Genomic DNA, 22257 nt, shown 5'->3' with positions numbered 1-22257 from the left:
AAATAATGTATTTTTTGTAAATCCAGTATGCTTGAAACATATAAAGGAAACACAGTAACTGCAAATAAAGATATAAACATTGTAATGAGTTCTCAGCTAATTAATTGAATGTTATTTAAATCTCTGGCGCCCAGTGAAAATGAAGATTTAAACCGCGTTCGCGGATTATCTCCAACGAATTAGCAAGCTTTGCTTTTTATTATATTAGCGTAAATTGAGGCACGGAAATGGCTCGGTTTGAGGTCAGTCATTTTATTCAGCCCGCGTCAGAAGCGAGAAACGTGGTGATCGAGATTCGCAAGATTCTTTTATTTGTGTTTAACGAAGGGGAGTCAAGTTGATCACCCTAGATCCACCCTGTCTCTATAAAAGCAAATTAAACGTAGACAAATAAGCAGTTTCAATTATAAGATACTAGGTTACCGCATAGTTCCCGTTCCCGTGGGATTTTCGGGATTGCGTCATTTTCCCGGGATAAAAAGTAACCTATGTCCTTTCTCGGGTATCAAAATATATCCATACCAAATTTCATGAAAATTGGTTCAGTAGTTTAGGCGTGATTGAGTAACAGACAGACAGACAGAGTTACTTTCGCATTTATAATATTAGTATGGATAGTATGGATTAAAAGTTAGATTTTACACAGAAATAGCTGTTTGAAACGGCAACTGACTCTGCCGATGATCATTACCAGAGCGTTGAATGAACGCCCCTTAAATTATAACATCATGGATTAATAAGCAGTGCAAATATACAACAATGTATTAATCGTTAATCATAATACTATTGTTTTCTTCCTATTTGTTGATAATAACTTGTAATAAGGCGATCACACTCACATCTGGTGTTACTTTTCTCACACACATTACCATGTAGTTAATAAGCAGTATTATACCGTATTTATTGACTACTAAAATCAATAAATAACAAGTTTGATACACGTCGAGGAAGAGATGCCAACAACCTCGTCTTATAAAGTGATATATTGTGTGTTGACAGACCCATAATATCCCGATCGTTTTAATACGAAGGATAAGATTATTAACTATTAATATAAACACAATGGCCATAAAATCCCAGATAATTTATATTGGTTCCCTTTGAAGTGAGTTAATAAATGTGTACGTTCAATTACAGGTAGAGGCGGGAGACGTATTGCTCAAGGTTAATGGGACTGATGTGAACCGGTTCACGACGCGAGAAGGTAAGGAATTCGCCATTTATCACACGCATGACACTTATCTCCGAAAACCGCAAACGGCTCCAAGTGGTCCGGACTAATTACGAGCCGACTGGGACGTTTGTCATTCGACCGCCTCTAGTCATCGCAACATGCTGTTTACAAGATAGTTTTAACTTCTCATTAAATCGTCAAGACTAACCGCTATCGCTGTGATTAACGCTAATTCAATGATTGCGTTGTATTCCACTCGAAGTCGACACGCGATCGAGCAATTCTCATTTCACACTCATTCTATAGCTTTATCAGGGTGACCGATAAAAATACTATACCCGATTGTACAGTACAAATATAATCCATTAAAGATGAACTTTAAAGTGTGAGTCACGTTGTTTATTTCAGTGGCGCAATTCACTCGCCAAGTTCATCAAAATACTATAGAGACATCGACATCGTAAACAAGCAATTTATTTTGTTTCAGTTTTAAAATGTTTACGACTCTCCTCGGATCCCGTCACTTTACGACTGAAAAAGGGTGAGTTATTCGATAATAATGTATAAATTGTATCAGCTGCTAAACTACGACAGAACTGTACAGGCGAGCGCGGCGGCGGAATTAAACTTATGGGTGTAGGCTGGTTGAACTTTTTTACAACTTAGAATCTATCGTGCCATACTCTTTTTCTGTAAACTCTTTTTTATAGTCACTTTTGCGTATCGTATTTTTTTATTTAACCTTTATAATAATGCGCTAAAAATGAATGCCATATCATTAAATTCGATAACATAACTTCCTGTCGAGTTTTCAGCCCGTTTTCCCAAGTGGATCGTTGCGTTACTACAAATAAGAGCTGCGATACATAGTACTGCTTTCGGGGTTGTAGTTGATAGCAGAATAATGTAATATTCGCTGTAGCCTTTGTAGGACACTTAATTTTTATCCAGTAACAAATTGGATAATTACACTTGGTAGAGCTAAAATGTTTATAGTGCAGTTCCGATGAAGCTATGAGAAAAATTCGGCATAAAAAATAGTAAAAATTATTGCAATCACCTATACACTTAATAAATTGCCATTACTAACCAGGAAGTAGGACAATGCAATTACTCATCACCCTTGCGTTTGTTTTTCTCAAATAAACATGCTTCATGCTAATAAACTCATGCATGATATAATTACTAAGTAATGTTTTCTTCAATACTTTAAAGCTCCTAAAGGCGGGCAACGCATTTGCAGAGGTCTTACCAAAATCTCTTACTGCAAATGTTCAGCGACGGTGGAGGTCGCCTGCCATCAGGCGATCCACCATCTCGGTTGCCCGTTTTAACATATTAAGAATAATTGGAATAACACAATAAATGTTTCAGACCCACAGATCAAAGCGAGTGTGAGGCGGTATCTGTCGGGCGCGGCGGAACGGCGGAGCAGCGGGGTGCGACTCAAGAACGATAAGTGAGTGCTCTTGTTGTTTAATGGCATAGTAACATGCACCTACACGAGAATACAGTACTACTTACAAAGTATACGGTGAAGGTTTGCTGTGGCGAGGGCATACCGCATAAGACGTAAAATCTCGGTCACAGGATGTGAAGCAGCTAGTGCCTCGAGTGAATTTGTCGATTTTTTTATTCTACATTAATTTATAAATCTGGCTGATGAAAATAGACCAGCAAAATAAACATTAATTCCTGTAAGCTCCAAAGCATCAACATTCGCAACTCAATTTCAAGTTGCTGTCAGGCGTTATATCTCATGCGGTCACTGCGAAATTAACATTCGTTGCAAATAGCGAAAATTGCATCAAAAATTAAATTTATAGACCTACATAAACCCATGGTTTCGGCTCTAGCTGTCCCCATTCTTTCGTGGAACCGAGATCGCAATCACATTATTTCTCATGCGATGACAATGCTCATATAGAAATTATTATAATATTATTCATTCACGCCGTAATGCCATTACATAACATTCTTATTCAATAGATAGTCTACGGATACGACACTCGGAAGTGTGTGGTCGGATGAGGCCCAATTCAATTAGTGACAGGTTTATTTTTGGCCGTCTTCCCCACGCGTTTCCCCCAAAATTATATTTAGCCGTGCCTTATTTGGGTGAAATCGTATAACCCTCGTGCAGCTTGACAGCTGATATCCGAAAACGATAAGCGATCGCCATATGCGCTGGGGGTAGGCGCCCCCGTGCCAACGTAAGGGTTGAATGACGCGGGTTGTCTGGACACGTGAAGTTTTCAACTACTCACCGATACTTTGTTATGAGCTATTTTCCAATACATGTGTTATTCAATGGATAAATATTAAAACTTGTTATATGAAACTCTAGTGCAATTCATAATTGTCTAAGTTTTTATTGAGCTTGAGCAATATGAAAAGCGAAGGATGATAAAACAACCTTTTTGTTTCATTATACGTCTCACCTTCGTCCTTAGTGTAGTAACAAACTGAACGTATTGCATTCTGTATACATATTTATATGTAAGGATTTACTTAAACTGCACTTTGTTCTCACTCAATTACCAGAACACACCTTGTAATCGTTTCCCATATATCAGCTAATACTTTAAAAACAAAAGTTAATAATATGACATAATTATTGTAAAAATAAAGAAACAAAATAACTATTTTCTTACTCCACAATAATACGTTTCTGTTTTGTGAAAAAATGTAAAGTATTTCGGTCGCAGCGAAACTAGTAATTATATCTCGAGAGTCTCATCCGTTTTGTTGAAAACTACATTAAACAGTTGAGCGTTCTTCGCTGCTTGTTTTTATTTATTCGTTCCGTAGCACCTTAATGTTTTTTATCACTCAATTTGGATACATTTTATAAGTCACCGAACGTGAGAGGATCCATGCAAATTACGCTATTCTTTCATTATTATCTTACGGACTGTTTTCTTAAGCATAATGCGCATTAAAAAATGTAAATTTGATTCTATAAATACAATCTTGTATGCTTTGATAACAATGTTGTCTCTGATAATATAGTAAAACAACAAAGTATATTCACTTCTAAATAAAGTTTTCCCGTAGCCCGTGCTTACTTCAGATGACTTACGATGTCTCCAACGACCCTTAACATACATAAAATATATTATTCACTGTTGTGTAAGGTAAAAATTTCGGACAAATTTTCAAATAATCATGTTTAGTGGCTTACTCTTTCCTATGTGTATATATTTTTTCGTATTGTATATTACTCATCAAACTCGATAATCTATACAAGAATACTATACCCACCCACAGACCAGACTCGCCGCCGTCGAGCAATTCGAACAGTAACTCATCGAGCAACTCGTCGAGCAACGGCTCGGGCGTGCAGTCGGGCGAGAGCTGCGAAGCGCTGCTCACAGAGGACAGGGCGGTGCGGCGGCCGCGCGCCAACCAGCCCAAGTTCGAAGCGTACATGATGACGGGCGATCTGATACTGAACCTGTCGAGGGTGGAACATCCGCATCATAATCACCACGCGCCAACACATAGGACACATTATCATAGGTGAGACGATTAGTAGTTTTTCTGGGTGAAGTCTTGTTGCAAACTAAGCTCGAACAGCAACTGGTCGAGCAACTTGTTGACCAACGGGTCAGGCGTGCAGTCGTGAAAGAATACTGAGTACATATTAAAACTTTCAACAATTAGAAACGAAACAACTAACTAGATACAGGCTCATTTTAATGTTCTAGTAGTAGGGGCCAAAAGTGCACCAGTGGGATGGCAAAAACTTTTTATTACATAGGGAAATCTTTACGATATATTATGCCAGGCAATGTTTTACATATTGGCATACTGACACTGACTAAATCGGGAAATCCCACAATGATCCAGCGTGCCGCGTGATAAGTGATAACTCGACCGTGGACATCAGTTTACAGATTATTTCTTCCTGTAAATTATATGGTAATTAATGGAAAAGTTTTAGTATTATTCTAGCTATGCCATCAAAACATAAAAAATAAGACCGCAAACCATGCTTCATCTGATAAAATAAATTCCCATGAATTAATAACTTTTTACAGTAGCCAACATAAAATTAATAATCTCTTTATATAAAATGTTAATGTGTTACAGGCATAGATAAGCAACCATTTAAATTTGCATTTTAAGCTTTAATAATATTCTCATATCGCCGCCGGTGTAAGAGTTACGGGAATTAGATTATCTGTGGTATAACAGCGTGAAATTTGATTACTGTGCATCTTTTTGTTAAAAAAAAACTGTTACTACGCCACGCTTATTAAGTTATTCGTTATACTACGGTTATTAGAACCGGTCAATATTTCTATGAACATTATCCTTAGTATATTTTAAAGTTCTTCTTTAATAAATACATCCTATTCCACAAGATACAAATATGGTATTTTAATAATTACCGCGTTTATTAGCCGGAGTTTCATGAGCAATACGATTTGAACTCTATTACCTAGAAATAAGGTGTTAATTTTAATGAATTTTTTATGCAACACTACTCGGACATTTTTAGGCCATCTTTTAATAGGTTAGTTTAGTTGTTCATAATACGTCAAATTTATTGCCGCACTCAAACCTCAAGTTTAGGGCATAATCCACCACGATGTTGCATGTCATCGAACTTTTAAATTCTTGGACATACCACTTTCCTCTAGATGTTTGGAAACTTTATTTGTCCAATAACTTTATATAACTGTATGTGTCCTAAATAAAAAAAAGACGGGTTGCACTCCGGGAGTGCCGGCAGAAGTGAAAACTTGATTATTAACGTTGAGCATGTTTGATATTTTGGAATGGTATGCGTCTTACGCTTTTTCGATCAGGTCGTGTGTCCTGACGCGAGTTTAAGAATTATATCCATTACAGAAAAAGTGCTCAACGCTAAAGAAGTTTTCACTTCAAAAAACTTTATAATAATACAAATTTTCAGATATAATTCGACGCCAGCGTCACCAGCTGAGAACCGAGTGCAGGCGCGCGCGGAACTTTCGCAGCGACACAACTCGTCGCCCGACACGGGGCTCACTGGGGAACATGCTAGTAAATTGTATGTGCTTTTTGTAGATTGTTTTTTATTTAGTGTAGAATATCAGAATGTTGTTTAAAGTAGAACATTTTTAATGGACTTGTACTCGTACTCGTAATGATACTTGATATCTGTTCATTTTGCCGTACTTAATTGTATGTATAAAATTAATACCGAAAGTAGTTAATATTCGTTCAATAGTTATAAAATGTTTTGGCTAAGAATTTTTGAGTGTAATAAGTAATCGTTACTTTAAAATTCCTGAACAACCTATGCAACTTCGTCCGCCCTCAACGTGAATATTTTGACAATATTTTTTACACAACACAAATATATCTAATTCTATTCTAATATCTAATATTCTAATATCTAATATTTCTAATATATATTATAAAGGCGAAAGTTTGTAAGGATGTATGGATGTATGGATGTTTGTTACTCTTTCACGTAAAAACTACTGAACCGGTTACAATGAAATTTAGCACACATATAGAGGGTATCTTGGATTAACACATAGGATAGTTTTTATCCCGGAAATCCCTCGGGAACGGGAACTATGCGGGTTTTCCTTTGCAAACGCGGGCGAAGCCGCGGGCGGAAATCTAGTATATTATAAAGGCGAAAGTTTGTATGGATGTATGGATGTTTGTTACTCTTTCACGTAAAAACTGCTGAATGGATTTGAATGAAACTTTACCACAATATAGCTTATACATCAGAATAACACATAGGATAGGTTTTATCCCGGAAATCTCACGGGAACGGGAACTATGCGGGTTTTCCTTTGAAAACGCGGGCGAAGCCGCGGGCGGAAATCTAGTAATATCTATTAAAACCATTAGTGCCTGATACCAGCGCATTCAACCAAGTAAACGTTTTCGTCTTTATCGATTTAACCCATTGAGCCCCAAGTGGCCCAATCGGTCCACAACACAATAGATTTTCTATTGTGTCTGTGGTTCCGGGGCCTTTAATACAATATATAAATATTTAAAGGTTTTATTCTTTCAGATTCAACTCGCAGCCCGCGTCGCCGGCGGGCGGCGCGAACTCCGCGGGCGAGATGTCGTCGCGAACACAGCAGCAGATTGTAAGGACTTCACGATCTGAGGACCACTTGCAGGTAAATACGGCAACTTATTCATTGACGTGACAACGGCTTATAATTCGATAGAGCCGGATGCACACACGAAAAAACATGACTCATGCGGCGTTACCTCGCTCTGAGGCGTTCCATGTAAGGCTTGAGGTGCCCTATCATATATAAAAAGGAACGAATGGCACCCGCGATTGAGGACCCACATCCGGCAGAGCAGGTAGAGCTGGGGTTCGGCTTGGTAGATGAGGACACCTATGCCGACGTGGTTGACAGCCACGTCCACAGGGTCTATACGGACGGCAGCAAGATTGAGGGTCGCGTCGGAGCCGCCCTTTCCGTATGGAAAGGTGAGGCCGAGACAAAGGCCGTTAAGCTTGCGTTGCCACCGTATTGTACCGTCTATCAGGCCGAGCTCCTAGCGCTCAAAAGAGCAGTAGACATAGCCTGCAAGAGCGGAGCGGTAAAGGTCGGTGTCTTCAGCGACTCCAGATCGGCGCTCCAGGCGGTTACCCTGAGTTCCCGTCATCCCCTGGCTGTGCAAACACGGGCGGCCCTCCGAAACGCTGCATTGCAGAGGCGGGAGGTCTCCCTGTTTTGGATTAAGGCGCACGCGGGGCTTAAGGGGAACGAACGGGCAGACGAGTTAGCCAAGGAGGCCGCTCTGGGGTTGAGGAGGAAACCGGATTACGATCTGTGTCCTGTTTCATTCGTCAAGCGTATTTTGAGACAGGATACGATCAGCGAATGGGATAGGAGATACGATGTAGGAGGAACGGCCGGAGTCACGAAGCTCTTTTTCCCAAGCGCTGCTGCTGCATACAAGGTAGTCGGGAAAATAAACATCACACACCACACCACACAAGTACTGACTGGTCACGGCGGATTCGCCTTCTACTTGAACAGATTCAAGCTGAAGGATAATCCGTCGTGTCTATGTCAGCCTGGAGTTGAGGAGACGGTTCCTCACCTGTTACTCGAGTGCCCAATTTTTGCAAGCAATAGATATGCTATTGAACAAAAATTGGGCATGGCGATGACGGGTGAGAATCTGCCTTCTGCCCTGGGGGACAAGTGTAGGGATGCGTTCCTACAATATTGTAGAAATATTGTAGTCGTAGTCAACCAAAGGAATAGTGTGTGATATTAGTTAGCTCTTTACTGTGATATAGGATTAAGTTGAATGTTTTTGTGCCGTGTTTTTACCGAATTTTTATAATAATTTTAATTTTACAGCATTTTTAGCAATTATTGTATAATATTTTAGTCATTTTATATTTTAGTATTTTTTTTATTGTATTTTAATATTATCCATCCAAAAAAAAATAAATAAAAAGCAAAAAATGTCTCTGGACTATAATCCAGAGGTGTAAAACACATATAAAAAAAAAAAAAAAAAAAAATCATATATAAAAAAGAAGCACAATCGGACGTTGTCACGTTCAACTATCGTTAGTAAACCGACTTTACAGACAACCAATTTTTTTTATTTAATTCTTTATTGCACACACAAAAGAAATAGAGACAAATAAAGAACATATAAACTAGTAAAAGATAGCCTGTTTGTTGGTGTTATCTAATCGCGGAAAAAACTTAATCTATTTTTTCGCAAGTTTTCACTTGAAGAGAGCAAATGTTACAGTCAAAACCCTGAACCAGCCAATATCCTTATTGACGGTTATTAAGGTTATTGACTAAGGGCGTCGGTTAACTCGGGCGTCGTTTGACTGATTTTATCTGATAAAATCAGTTAAGTTAGAAAGACAAACAAGCATATAAACTTTTGCATTAATAATATTGCTAAAAAAACTGTCATCAACCCTGTGCTTTTCCTATTACCCAAAAAGTACTACATAGTATACAATGTACATAATAAACAAAACACGAAAGTTCCAGAAGGAGTCGTCCCTCAGTGCGGTCGCGGTTGACATGGAGGAGGATGTGACGTCATCGCTCAATACGTTACTAGACGCGAGACCGGATTCAGCCACGCCGGGACCGAGGTCGGAATCGGATGAGCGGGATCGGTATGAATTAATATGTATTCATTGAGATAATATTACTACGTATGGAGGAGACACCACAAACAAAATTTGTGCGCCATTTTTTTTGCTCTAAGTTTTAAAAATTATTATCTAGTTAGGTACTTACCGATGAAAGGTATTCCTTTGCACTTTTCCGTATTATTTGTGCAATATCGTAACACACACGAAGGCATATTTGATGCGTTTCACTTTAAAACAAGTAAAAAATGAGCGTGCAGTTACGCCATATGGCGTATGTTGAGCGGAACATAAGTGATGTAGGCGGTGTCGTCTCCATATGTATATCTCAATGTATGTATTATTGATTAAGTAAATAAATTAAATTGAGTATATCTAGAGGCTTCTTTGGTGATAAATGAAAAAATGTCTACTTAAAATTCAACCAAAAAAACGGGAGAGGATGCTTAAAATCAAGTTAACTTGGTCTTAAAAATCACATTCACTTTCTTTGTCCAAATAAATTAAGCACATACCTTATTTCTATATCTACGCGAAAATATGCATAGTTAGAAATAGAATTTATTGTCTAGTAAAGGCATGTTGCATTGCAATTTAACGCTTACACAGATGTTATAAAGTTCTTTTTTGTTCAGAATCGTGTGGACGTACAACGCGCCGGTTTCGCAGTGTAATGGGTCCGCAACTTCCAACTCCACATCGATCTCAGATGGCATGTCACAAAGGTATGAAAAAATGTTTTTTTTTTTTTGTTATTTGCTGTATATGTATACAGAATTTGTGTATTCCAACAATATTAAAGATATTATATTATTGTTATGATGTTAGTTTAAATCAATCTCGAAATTTGATATTAAATCTACCTACACAAGGAAAACAAGATATACCTTAAATTATATGTTAAACTTACGATGGATCATAGTTTCCGTCAAACAGTACCATTGTTTTCATTGAATTCAATTCAATGACAGTAATATCATGAAAATTTAAGAAAAACAGGCTTAGGGTGCTTTTCCACCAATAATATGCGAGAATGTGTAGCGAGGAATGTGTTTGTAAGTAACCAATTAGTATCGCTTCAAACTAAATGAAGCACCCTAAATCTTGTCGAATTAAATATGGTATGATCACAGAATACATAATAGTCTAAATGCTACAGAACGGACACTCTCCGCCTCCCGCCAAAATTAAACACTTACCTCACCCCGCACGATCAGGCTATAAAATATTTTTTCTGCAAGGACCGTACGCAACGAAGATTGACAACATTAATCAAATTGACTTAAAGTAATTTTATTATTTTGGATTTGTGATTATCGTTTTTCGTAGAAAATGGTTAGATATTGTGCTGTTTACGAATGTATTTCATCAGATAAACGCGTATTTTTTTACGCTAGTCACAAATGTGCCAACCATAAAGCGTTAACACACACATTTGCAGTCTCTACAGGGTGACTGTCAAAACGATAATTTTGTATGGAGTGTCCGGGGTGTGGTATGATTTAATAATAATTGGTCCCAAACAGTATGTCCACACATTACTTATAATGATCTGTACAGGTCATCGTCCCCCGCGTCGCCCACGTCCGCGTCGTGGTCCGCGGTGTCGCCGCGCGCCACGCCGCACCGCCACCTCGCGCCGCACCACCACCGCACGCTCAACGGTATACTATACTATTTTTTTTTTATTAACCTTATACTGCAGTTTTGAGCAAAAAATACAGCAAGCAAGGCATCCTAAGGCAACCACTGAAAATCAGTTTATTGCACTGAGTGGCAGGCCTTTTGTGGCATACATATATGTATTTATTTAAGTTAGATTTAAGTTTCTTGTTTTATTTTATTTTATTCTATTTGTATCTTTTATGTATCCCATAATAAATGTATTTCATTTCATTTCATTTCATTTCATACTATCGTCATCATCATCATCATCATCAGCCCATACATTATGTTCCCGCTGCTGGATCACGGCCCTGTAACATACGCTACGTAGTATGCATTACGCATAGATTATACGTGTCGTTGGTATGGTTACGCCGCTTACAGTATACGGGATACAGACTATACATGTCGTTGCTATGGTTACTGCTGAGATTTTATAGATGTGATGCATAAATATAATGCATCACATCACATCTTATTGCATTGACACACTTATAAAGTGTGAATAATTATTATTTCGACACATAGTAATCGCACGAAATTTTATTTATTCTCGTGACACAATATGACTTTTAATTTTCCAGGTGATATGAGCCTCTCAGAGGCCGTATCGAATATATCTAGTCCAGACTTCCAAGACCAAGACGACATGTTCGAAACCGGTCGGGAATGTCCCCGGATGGAACTGTCCGATCCGTCCGATTCCGATTCGACGATATTGGTGTCGGAGCCGTGCCATAAACGGGCCAAGTCCAATTCGACATTTTCGGACCACAGCAGTGACGTCACGCTCAACGGGGGAGAACAGAAGGACTATAGGATAGTGATACAAGTGAAGGGACCAGATAAGGGTGGAAATAATAACGACAACTTGAACAATAATAACAATATGAATTATGCGCAAAATGGTAAAGAGAACGGGTGCACGTCGCCGGAGAATCAGGGTTATCAGGTAGGATATACAATTCATATATTATTGTGAATATACAATTTGAAAAGAAAACTTTTGTTTCGGAGAGAAAACGGGTGTGTTCTGTTCTCCTATATTTTACTGCATCGACATAAAAATAAACAAAAAATAGTTTTAGCTGTTTTTGGTAAAATGTTAAGAATATTTACATAATATGGTTAATCTTAATTTCATAAATCACTATTGAAAACTTTTAATATGCACTGAAAATGAATAATAACAAAGAATATTGTTATTTTGCAGGAATTAGGTTCAGACGCAGGCTCAGATGAAGGTTCGGACGGGGACTCGCTACACTCGTTCCACTACAGCCCCAAAGCGGTCGACATTCCGTCAGCGGAGAGACTGGCCAAACGCCTCTACCACTTGGATGGCTTTAAGAAATCCGATGTGTCGAGGCATCTTAGTAAAAAGTAGGTTTAGCTCAAATTATTAAATTCTTAAATTAATTGTTTTTTTTTACATTTTTTATTTTGCTGCGAATTTTAAAAGTCTTTTTCTTTGGATATATCTGTAATGCTGTACAATTTTTTTTTATCTCAGGTTGACACTGGCGAAGCCTTTATGCCTTACAACCTGTGCCGTATACACACAAATACTTAGTTACTTAATGTCCACAGCAACGAGTTCTCGCGCGCCGTGGCCGAGGAGTACGTGAAGCACTTCGAGTTCGCGGGCGCGACGCTGGACTGTGCGCTGCGCACGTTCCTGTCGCGGTTCGCGCTCAGCGGCGAGACGCAGGAACGCGAGCGCGTGCTCGTGCACTTCTCGCGGCGCTACCTCGAGTGCAACCCGGGCTCGTTCAACTCGCAAGGTGTGTGTGTGTGTGTGTGTGTGTGTGAATGTAGTGGAAATTATTTCGATATCAGTGAAACTTTGTTTATCGATTATATTTCCGGAACAAATGCGTGTGCGCACTTAACGACTATATTCTGTATATTTTTTTAATTAAAAGGTTGTAGATTATCCACAATCGCTTCTACTATAATTTTGAATAGCAGGAAAATTTCAAAATGTTTTCTCAGTCGGACGTATATTTTTTTGTGTACACACAACTAATATAACGCATGTATACGCAGACGCAGTACACACGCTGACGTGCGCTATCATGCTGCTGAACACGGACCTGCACGGGTGCGGCGGCGGCTCGTTCCGGCGCATGTCGTGCGCGGAGTTCATCGACAACCTCGCGGAGCTCAACGACGGCGACAACTTCCCGCGCGACACGCTCAAGCAGCTCTACCACGCGATACGCACGCAGCCGCTGCAGTGGGCTCTGTGAGTGATTACTCTATGCACGCAGATTATTGTCTTCTTCTTCCGGGTTTTATCTACAATAATGCTATTATAGTTGTAAATGTCACGTGTACCTTTGTATTTTGTCTGACTAATCGTTTGAAACAAAAAATTGGCCTACTAAATAACTGAAAAAATCAGTTGAAATTATACAGATTCAAGATATTATGTTTTCTTGTTTGGTAAAAGAATTTTCTTGAACCACAGAAATTTCTTCCCACAATACATTTCATTTGCATTATTATTTTCATAATTTTCTTACCAAATGAGTGTAAAGTATTTATAAAACAATATTAATATAAACGATTATCTACCCTCCAGTGACGCCGAAACGCCAGCGGCGACGGGCGGTGAAAACCGCAACAGCGGCGGCACTAACCCGTTCTTACACGTGCCCGACCAGAGTCGAGCGGTCGAATATAAGAAGGGATACGTTATGCGCAAGTGCTGCGTTGAGCCGAATGGCAAGAAAAGTGAGTTGAAATCATAATGTATGGTGCAATGTCCGTCTCCAAGGACTAAATTTTATTATGAGTGTTTGTGAATTATTGTCAAATTCAATGTGACAACGACAATGACTTACCTATCCTTATTAGTTCCTAAAATGTATATTATGTATTATATCTAGTCTGCTATAAATGTATTTAAACCTTTGATCTATTCTAATAGCAAACATCTATGTTTGCTCTGTGCCTGGGTGTTAATTATCTATATAAGTTTTTATTTAAAATTATATATGTATGTTTATCAGCCCTCTAGTTTCCATAACACAAGCGAAAGCTTAGTATGGGATCAGATCGTGCCATGTGTGAAAATTGTCCTGAAATATTTATTTATTTATTATAATATTATTATTATATTTCACAGGACATTTACATATTATTAAATGTTTTATTTTTATTTTCAGCTCCATTCGGTAGAAGAGGTTGGAAGATGTTCTATTGTACACTACGGGATTTAGTATTATATTTACACAAAGACGAACACGGCTTTAGACGGAGTCAAATGTCGGATAATCTACATAATGCTATTAGGTAAATTATTTACATTTTATTTACTACTTATAAAAATTTACCTTTTTGTGGTTATTTTCCATACATACAATGTGCATTTTATATATTTTAATGTTTACATATTTTGGTATTTCCAGGATACATCACGCGTTAGCAACGAAAGCGACTGATTACACGAAAAAGCAACACGTCTTCAGATTACAAACTGCAGACCAAGCGGAATATTTATTTCAAACTAGGTTAGTTTACATAAAGATATTTCTACACATAAACTGCACACTAAAACATGTTGAACTGTTAAGGCCGCCAAATACACGATACTGTTTTTTGCTTTTATTTTTGTAAATTTCAAAACTAAGACCGTTAATTTTTAACAGTAAATAAATAATTATTCCTTCCTCATAACAATAAATAAATCCCATATTTTACATGATAATGCTAACGGCATTCGGGCTAAATGCAGCGGGAATGGTTAAGTCTGATGACTGATTGATGATTATTCCTAAATATACTTTTTCCTCTACTGTACTAAAGGTTGTCTGGAAGAAATCGCTCTAAAGCGATAAGACCGCCGTCCGCCATTTGTACTTAGTTTAAGCTATATTTAAGTGTCTGTATTTCATTTTAATTTATTCTCTTTAAGTGCAATAAAGAATTGATAAATAAATATGTACTTAGTTATATATTTGCTTTCTCCAATTTTGCATCCATTTATACACAATTTATTTTTTGTACAACTCCGTAGCGATTCAAAAGAGCTGCACTCATGGGTGGAGACGATAAACTTCGTGTGCGCGGCGTACTCAGCGCCGCCGCTGGCGGGCGCGGTCGGCTCGCAGCGCAAGTTTCAGCGGCCGCTGCTGCCCTGCTCGCACACTAAACTGTCCATGGTTAGTGGTTGTTACGTATTATTTATTTATTTCATTTCATTAAGGATCACCAACATGACATACACTGTAAACAGAGAAAAGCATTAAAGTAATTACAGTACTCCAAAATTAATGATGCGCATGCAAATCTTCGCTAATTGTCGTATTTCCGAAAACACTCGAATCGTTGAATCGTAAGAGTCCTAAACAATGCACTTGCATTTTACACCTTGTTCCTCCGCGCTTGCTGCACAGTTTTTGTTCGTGGTGTCTCCTTTATACGTAGTAATAATAGTTCAATGGTACAAAATAAAAATGTCTTGTATGTGTGACTAGCGCGAGCAGCTGGCCGAGCACGAGGAGCGCGTGTCGCGGCTGGAGGAGGAGCTGGCGGCGCTGCGCCACGCGCGCGACCACTCGCGCGACCAGCCGCACTGCAGGGACAAGGACCACTATCTCGTCTATGAGGTATGTGTGACTAGCGCGAGCAGCTGGCTGAATGGCTGACTAAATATGTACTAATATTGTATAATATTAGTACATATTTAGTTGTAGATACATAGTTATGTCGTGCGGTTTTTCTTAGTTAATATGTGACATAAAAATAATAGTGGTATGTCTAAATTCGAAAAAATAACTTGTCGTTTTCAATATACTAAATAATTTGAATTTAAGAAATGTAAAACAAATTTTTGTAAGACTTACCTACGAGCGAGGTGATATTATATTAATTAAAAAAATAAAAGAAGCATCCCTAAATTCGTCAAAATTGATTTTCACAGTATTTTCAATTCACTGCGTATTTATGAAATTAGAGCAGTGACACTTATTTTTATAACACGACATATTATGTAAAACTAAATTCATTCACTTCCTACTCTTTCCAGCTTGTACAATGTCACTTTTTCTATTTCAAGGTCTTATAACATTCCTCTATATTGCAGATAAAGCGTTACCGCACGTACGCGTACGTGATGCGCACGCGCGGCGGCGGCGCGAACGCGGAGGAGGTCGCGCCCGCGGTGCCGGAGCGGGACCGGGCCGCGCCCGCACCGGGCCCGGTCCCCCCCGCCCCCGGCCCGCTCCCCCCACACGCCCCGCCGCCCTGACGCGCCATGGCGGTGTTCGCCGCCTGCGTGCTCTGACTGTGCGCCCCCCCCATACCCGCACACACTGAAGATACTCACACACATATACATAGCGACAGTGAATGTACAGAGCCGTGAAGTGTATAGAAACCCATATTCAACTTGTACAAACAACAAACTTGTGTAACCCATCTATGTATAGAAACCCAGCGTTTGGCCACACAAACACATGTAATATATGAGCGCGTGCGTCTCCGTAACACGCCCACATAGTCAAATACAAACAAGGATAATGAATATACGGAGTGAGTAATACATACGCCCACATACACATATACAAACAAGGATAATGAATGTAGGGAACTGTAATACTCTGTATAACAAAAAACTCGCCGCGCATACGTTCCAAGGGCCACGTGCTCTTCCACTACGCCCACACATATGGAAGGACAAATTTTAACTCGGAATAAAAAAAACTTCGCATGCGGCCCCACCAAATGCAAAGCATATACAGTACACACAAAAATAACAACAAATACAATATGGAAAGATGAAATTTAACTAGAAATACGCCAAATGATGGATTCCCCGCGTGCCTCCGGCCACCTACACCGATATAAAAACAATAATAAATATATGAAACAACAGAAATACTCAAGTAACCGAAAACAGAAGAATTTTTATTAAAATCATAAACTAGCAATAATTTAAACATTGATATAAAATCCTTGCTAATTGATGTTTCATTTTTTTTACCCGATTAAATAAATTTTATATCCGTGTTTAAAAATTGCTATGCGTGTTAATTATTACTTCATGTGTATATTAGGACATAAAATATAATAGTGGGGGGTGTAAAATAACTTGAAAGTGAGGGGTGAGGTGCAGGACTGTAATCTAAATTATTCTGGTGTATATTTAATTAGAAAATCTTCATTGTATCTCTTAACCAATCTTGAAATAAGGTAAAAATTATTATCTATATTATGTCTCTTATATTGACTATAGTAACTGTGAAACATAAAATAAAATCAATCTTCTTAACTTAGGATTGAGACATAAGTTACTATAAAATAAAAGAGTGTATGAATTGATTTAAATCTTAAATCGGCCAAAATAAAATTCAGAATGTTCTGGAAAAATTTCGCTCAAGCTATCCCTATTTTTACCGTAAGTGTGCGCCCCAACGTGTTTTGGCCTAAACAAATATGAGTGTGCGGTGTTCTTAGTGCCTCCTTCGAATTACAAATATACTTCAACATTTAAATAACAAATTTTTGAATTATTTAAGTACCCGAAAATTAAATAAAAATCAATAGTATACTGTTTCTATTACTATACTATGAATTCGGAAATCGATTAGCAAACGCGTATTATTCAATCATAACTGAAGTTAATGTTACATACAAATATTTATAATGAAATATGACAACTGTGATGTGCGATTGTATTGAATGAATTGGATATATTGTTCTAAATTAACGAGTAAACTAGTTAAATTAGTTAGAAATATGTAAGTATTATCGTTTGTACGTAACATATCCTACAATGGACACTATACCAAAAAATCTGGATTATCATGGACCTAAGCTTACTTAGTGAAGTATTTTAAAATTACTTGTAAGCGGACATAATATGCAATACTAAATTGTATATTCACAATATTTAAGAAAATACAATTTATTAACTCGTTTGAGGCCTTCAAGAGAACACGAACATGACAGTTTCTTATTTAAAATATATAAAAATGCTTTAGTATTGCATTTTACGTTCATGATTTGGTACTAACTTCAATATAAAGTTCGGTAATTACGTTAAACTTCACACTAAGTATACTTATTCATGGAGTGCAGGATAACGTGGCAATTTCATTATAATAAAAGAACAATTCTAAATTGATGATATAAATAGAAATTATTCGTCTTTACTCGACTATCCAGACTCTATGAAATAGGTATATAGAGAGCGGATGTAAGGTCGTAAAAATTGAATAATGACAACTTCGTGTATAACTCCGCTCGATTTGGGTAAATTTACTAATGTTCTAGGTAAGATTCAGTGTAAGCCAAGAAATTTACTAAATTAGGTATGCTATGCTATCCGACAGCATAGTGATATAATTAACAACATCGAAGGTTTTAGTCAACAGTTCATTCTAATCCATCATAAGACTGAATATTATACTCAGTAGACATTCCACTGTCCGTACGTTGAGTGAATATTTTTCATTGTCAAAAATAAACATTACCGATGACACCAAATGTTTTTAATGATTTTTTTAAAACTGCGACAAGAATAATCGCATTAAACTTTTTTTTTAATTAAAACGTTTTTTATATGTACACATCCATTATTATTATTTTCAATAACACTAGAAAATGATTAACAAAATCATTTGTTCAGTATTGGTGTCATAGGAAATGTCGATTTTAACTACATAGTTACACTACTTGACGAATTTTACGTTATATTATATAATTACCGTAAAGATAAAAAATAACGTTACTTATATAATATAACTGTGTTCTTAATGGACGCAGTTTTTAAATACATACTTTTTGTAATTTAAAAACTTAAATCATTCATCTAGTCCCGTCTTCCTATACCTATGCACAGATATCAATGTTTCACACAATGTAATGTAGCTGTGCGTTGGAATATTATTACTTTAATTACTTTAATTAGATATAAAGTGAATTTTTCAGAGGGCTAAATTCGAAACTAAGCGATACTATCGAAAATTCATAATTAATGCACCAAACTATATTTTAAACTATTAAAATCATCAGGTGAACCGTTTTCAACAGTCTACCTGTAATTATATTTAGTTGATATTACACAAATAATTAAACCATACAAGCTCCCTAAAAATTCCCTGTATAATATGAATAAAGTACATAAATTGTAGAGTGCTAAGTTAATCTCATGTATGAAATAATTTGCTGTATTGTAATGAAATACTCTATCGTGTAATGTAGCGTCTGTTCGACATCTCCTGTAGTCGTTTGGTATTGATGATTGAGTTGGAACACCCGGCGCCATTTTGTATTTGCGTTATTTGATGCGTTAAGTATATGCTTTAAATGTTTGTTAAGCCTAGGATTGGCTCCAGTGTGTTGCGAACATATTAGACAATCATTCTATGTTATATATAATTATATACTAATGCTTACGACGCACAACCAGAGCTAAAAATAAGGCTTACAAGTCATGTGCTTTGTCCTTCAAGAAATATTATACTCTGTATTCTCTATTACGAGCTAAATTTATATTGTAAATATATTTTAAAGTATTGAGACTGATAAGTGAAGTTATTTATTTCTTTTATAAATCAACCAGTATCAAATCTAAGGAGCATATGCAGATAATTGAAATAATATGAGTTTTATTATAAATATTTAAATTCCTAAATGACTTGTTTCTTAATATTCTTAATTGTTTGAGACAAGCGTTCTTAATATTAAAGCTTTATTTATAAATATGATAAAATAACGTAGATCGTATTTGTCGAATAGTGCCAGTAAAGTGATATTAGGGCCCTCGTATTATATTTATTATTTTATTTGTAATTTTATTAATTCTTTATAATAATCTTAGCTTCGCTGAGGGTGATTGTGATCGAAGTGTTTTAAACTTTTTTAATTTTGCTGTTTGATGTAATATGGTTCATGAGACAAATTGAATCTCATAATCGGCGCAAGGCATGACTAAGTTTTGGGAATTAAAAATAAGTGGCATATAGTCATGACTATTCAATTATTCACTTCTCATAAAGTTTTGATAAAGTATGTAGGTACATTGAATCATATTACTTCAAACAGCTTCGATTTTGAATCCTTATTACTACAAATGTCAACAATATTTCATAGTAGATAATATTTCTGTGAGTATGGTACTTATTTTCGTTTGGTCTTGCGCCCTTTTATTATATTTTCGTAATGATGAACAACTGACTTTAAAAAATTGATTCTATGCGTTATTATTTTTTATAGCAGCAAATTAGTTTATCTGAGGAATTTGAGTACTTGTGTTATTACGCTGTGTATTCCTTGTGGTATTCCTGTATGACCATTATATAAAAACATTATTCCCATTTGATTTTTGTCAAATATAAGTCAATCAGTGTAAATATTATATTTTGTATGCTTTATTTACAATTTACTTTTATTTTTTATTATTTACTGAAGTGTATAGTTTGATTAAGTTTTGTTTGATTTTTAAATAAAAATTTGATTTGTACTTGTGATATTCATTTGGACTCCCTTTAAAATTATTCCTCAATTGCATATACATACATATTATGGATAATGGCATCTTTAAAATTTTACCTTGGTACCTATACATAACCTTTAATATAAAATTATTTTTTATATTTTCTTTTTTTTTACATAGTTAATATGATTTCAACTACGTTAATATTCTATATGTATTGTGTAGTTAATAACATTGACATGTTATATTTAATTTAATAAAATTAGGCTGTGTGTTGAATTGAATAATATGTATCTTGAGTATATATTTCAGAAATATATATTCAGGTAAAGAAATGCACTCAATTTTAGAGCATGGTAAATGCTAGCAATTTTATATAATCTTACAACTTATAAACCCTTAAAATTGGTTTGTGAAAGATGGTGAAAGTAAATGTTTAAAATTATTCATGTACTTATACTATAGAAATTCTTATTGTAATAGGAATAATAAAGAACAAATAAAGTTATATATACATTATTTATTAACTGAATATACTTTACACATACAATAAATTATCCTTCTAGTGTTTAATGCCAAAACTATAATCAGTATTTTTCTGCAGTGGCCTTTGTAGAGGATGTGCTAATAATTTAGCGATGCATTCATGGATTTTTGCAGCATTCCTTGAAACTTCAAATACAAAAGAGTAACCATTATCTAAATCTTGTAATGCATCATAAATTTCTTCACATTTGAACACATTGCATTCTTCTTCATGAGCAAAGAGAATATCCATATAGAAATACATTTGCATTTTTAAAAAGATCAGGTAAGGGTCTTCTTGTACAATGAGTGGCACACAGTTTGAACGGGCATATAGAATCAGCATCCGTACAGTGTATGGAGGTGGAGTGGTGCATTCTGCTTGCTTATATTCAGGAATCTCTATTTCCCGTTTTATTATATCAAATACATGTTTGAAGTCAAAATTATCTGAACTGCAATCTTCAACATGAAGATAGTCAATTGTGTTGATAATATCTTTGACATTGCAAGTAAAATTTTGTAACAAATATGCATCAGCATCTCTTAAAATAATCAAGGCAAACTCGGTTCTCTTATTTATAGCTTGTTTCGAATGTATAAAGAATTCAAGCACCCTTTTCAACATGTTTATAGGAGAGAAAGTAGTTCCATCACCCAGTCGATACAATGAATTCTGATTGTCGCAGCATACGTCTAAGCATATTATAATTCTTTCAGGAATATTAACATTGGGTAAAATTGGCTTCTGAAAATTTGCAATGGCTTGTTCACGGACTGAAGTGTACTCGTCATTAGGTACATCGCCAGATCCGATCGTTTCCCTGTAAAATAAAGTAACAATAATGAATAAATACCTACTGAGAAAAATAAATTCATCTCATTAAATTTGTGCGCTACGTACTTGGCGTCGTTTTCATCCACGACGCTACAAGGTGTTAAAATATCAGGAGAATTCATTTTAATTAGCGCTTACTACATAGAAAAGTATTTGAAACTTGTACACTTTGCAGATCTGAAATTTTTTAATTCAAATTCCCAAACTCCAAAGATAGGTAAAATATTTATGACATCTCACATCTAGACAACAACATGTCAAATTCAATTGTGTCAAAGTCAAACTTCATAATAACACAGCACAGAGAGGAAGTTAATGTTTAAATGCACGCTGATTCGGATAAAAAATTATTGAAATATTTGCTGTTTTCCAATTACAGAGCATAATGCGACTCAGTGCCGCACAATGCCGAACTAAGCTGATGCTTAATTGGAACATGAAACGCACCAGCAGGTTGCGCTAAGTTCAGTGTTGAAAAAAAAAAATAT

General features: G+C 36.3%; 4 protein-coding genes across 10 annotated transcripts in view; 3 read left to right on the top strand and 1 right to left on the bottom strand.

Annotated features, from left to right (window-relative positions):
- Efa6 (Exchange factor for Arf 6) overlaps positions 1-18678 on the top strand; it is a 42349-nt gene extending 23671 nt beyond the window's left edge. The window contains exons 2-20 of one of the 7 annotated variants that reach the window (XM_090106094.1): positions 1138-1204; positions 1662-1715; positions 2549-2633; positions 4445-4696; positions 6099-6215; positions 7206-7317; positions 9190-9317; positions 9929-10018; positions 10854-10957; positions 11543-11910; positions 12172-12341; positions 12549-12742; positions 13008-13206; positions 13546-13697; positions 14132-14258; positions 14375-14476; positions 14983-15127; positions 15443-15574; positions 16051-18678. In XM_090106094.1, coding sequence (XP_089962220.1) covers positions 1138-1204; positions 1662-1715; positions 2549-2633; positions 4445-4696; positions 6099-6215; positions 7206-7317; positions 9190-9317; positions 9929-10018; positions 10854-10957; positions 11543-11910; positions 12172-12341; positions 12549-12742; positions 13008-13206; positions 13546-13697; positions 14132-14258; positions 14375-14476; positions 14983-15127; positions 15443-15574; positions 16051-16215 — 2763 coding nt within the window. In that variant the 3' untranslated portion in view covers positions 16216-18678. Of the gene's footprint in view, positions 1-1137; positions 1205-1661; positions 1716-2548; positions 2634-4444; positions 4697-6098; positions 6216-7190; positions 7318-9180; positions 9318-9928; positions 10019-10853; positions 10958-11542; positions 11911-12171; positions 12342-12548; positions 12743-13007; positions 13207-13545; positions 13698-14131; positions 14259-14374; positions 14477-14982; positions 15128-15442; positions 15575-16050 lie in introns of all 7 variants that reach the window. The other 6 variants (XM_090106093.1, XM_090106092.1, XM_090106090.1 and 3 more) reach the window with 6 other exon arrangements.
- LOC149905365 (uncharacterized) overlaps positions 1-22257 on the top strand; it is a 203317-nt gene that overhangs the window by 28567 nt on the left and 152493 nt on the right. The gene's annotated exons all lie outside the window — the stretch shown is intronic.
- Positions 7472-8610, top strand: LOC149905383 (uncharacterized). The gene has a single exon (XM_090106100.1). The coding sequence runs from the start codon at positions 7472-7474 to the stop codon at positions 8432-8434; it is 963 nt and encodes a 320-aa protein (XP_089962226.1). The 3' UTR covers positions 8435-8610.
- LOC149905381 (BRISC and BRCA1-A complex member 1-like) lies at positions 20907-22010 on the bottom strand. The gene is made up of 2 exons (XM_090106444.1): positions 21836-22010; positions 20907-21755 (listed from the first exon to the last, which is right to left on the bottom strand). Exons 1-2 carry the CDS (start codon positions 21889-21891, stop codon positions 20969-20971), a joined length of 843 nt encoding a protein of 280 aa, XP_089962570.1. The 5' UTR covers positions 21892-22010; the 3' UTR covers positions 20907-20968.

Source organism: Colias eurytheme, chromosome 10 (assembly GCF_061535395.1).
Source record: "Colias eurytheme isolate Ceu_HAF_F1 chromosome 10, ilColEury1 Martin Lab GWU primary, whole genome shotgun sequence".
Taxonomy (NCBI): Eukaryota; Metazoa; Arthropoda; class Insecta; order Lepidoptera; family Pieridae; genus Colias; species Colias eurytheme.
The sequence above is the reverse complement of the archived record's forward strand: the minus strand, read 5'-3'. Positions and strand labels throughout refer to the sequence as shown.

What these genes read in the sequence shown, in the direction of transcription:
- LOC149905383 (XM_090106100.1), top strand. Translation starts at nt 7,472, where the DNA reads ATGGCACCCGCGATTGAGGACCCACATCCGGCAGAGCAGGTAGAGCTG.
- LOC149905381 (XM_090106444.1), bottom strand. Translation starts at nt 21,891, where the DNA reads ATGAATTCTCCTGATATTTTAACACCTTGTAGCGTCGTGGATGAAAAC. An exon ending in GTGGATGAAAACGACGCCAA is followed by an intron (nt 21,756 to 21,835) that starts GTACGTAGCGCA and finishes TTTATTTTACAG; the next exon opens with GGAAACGATCGGATCTGGCG.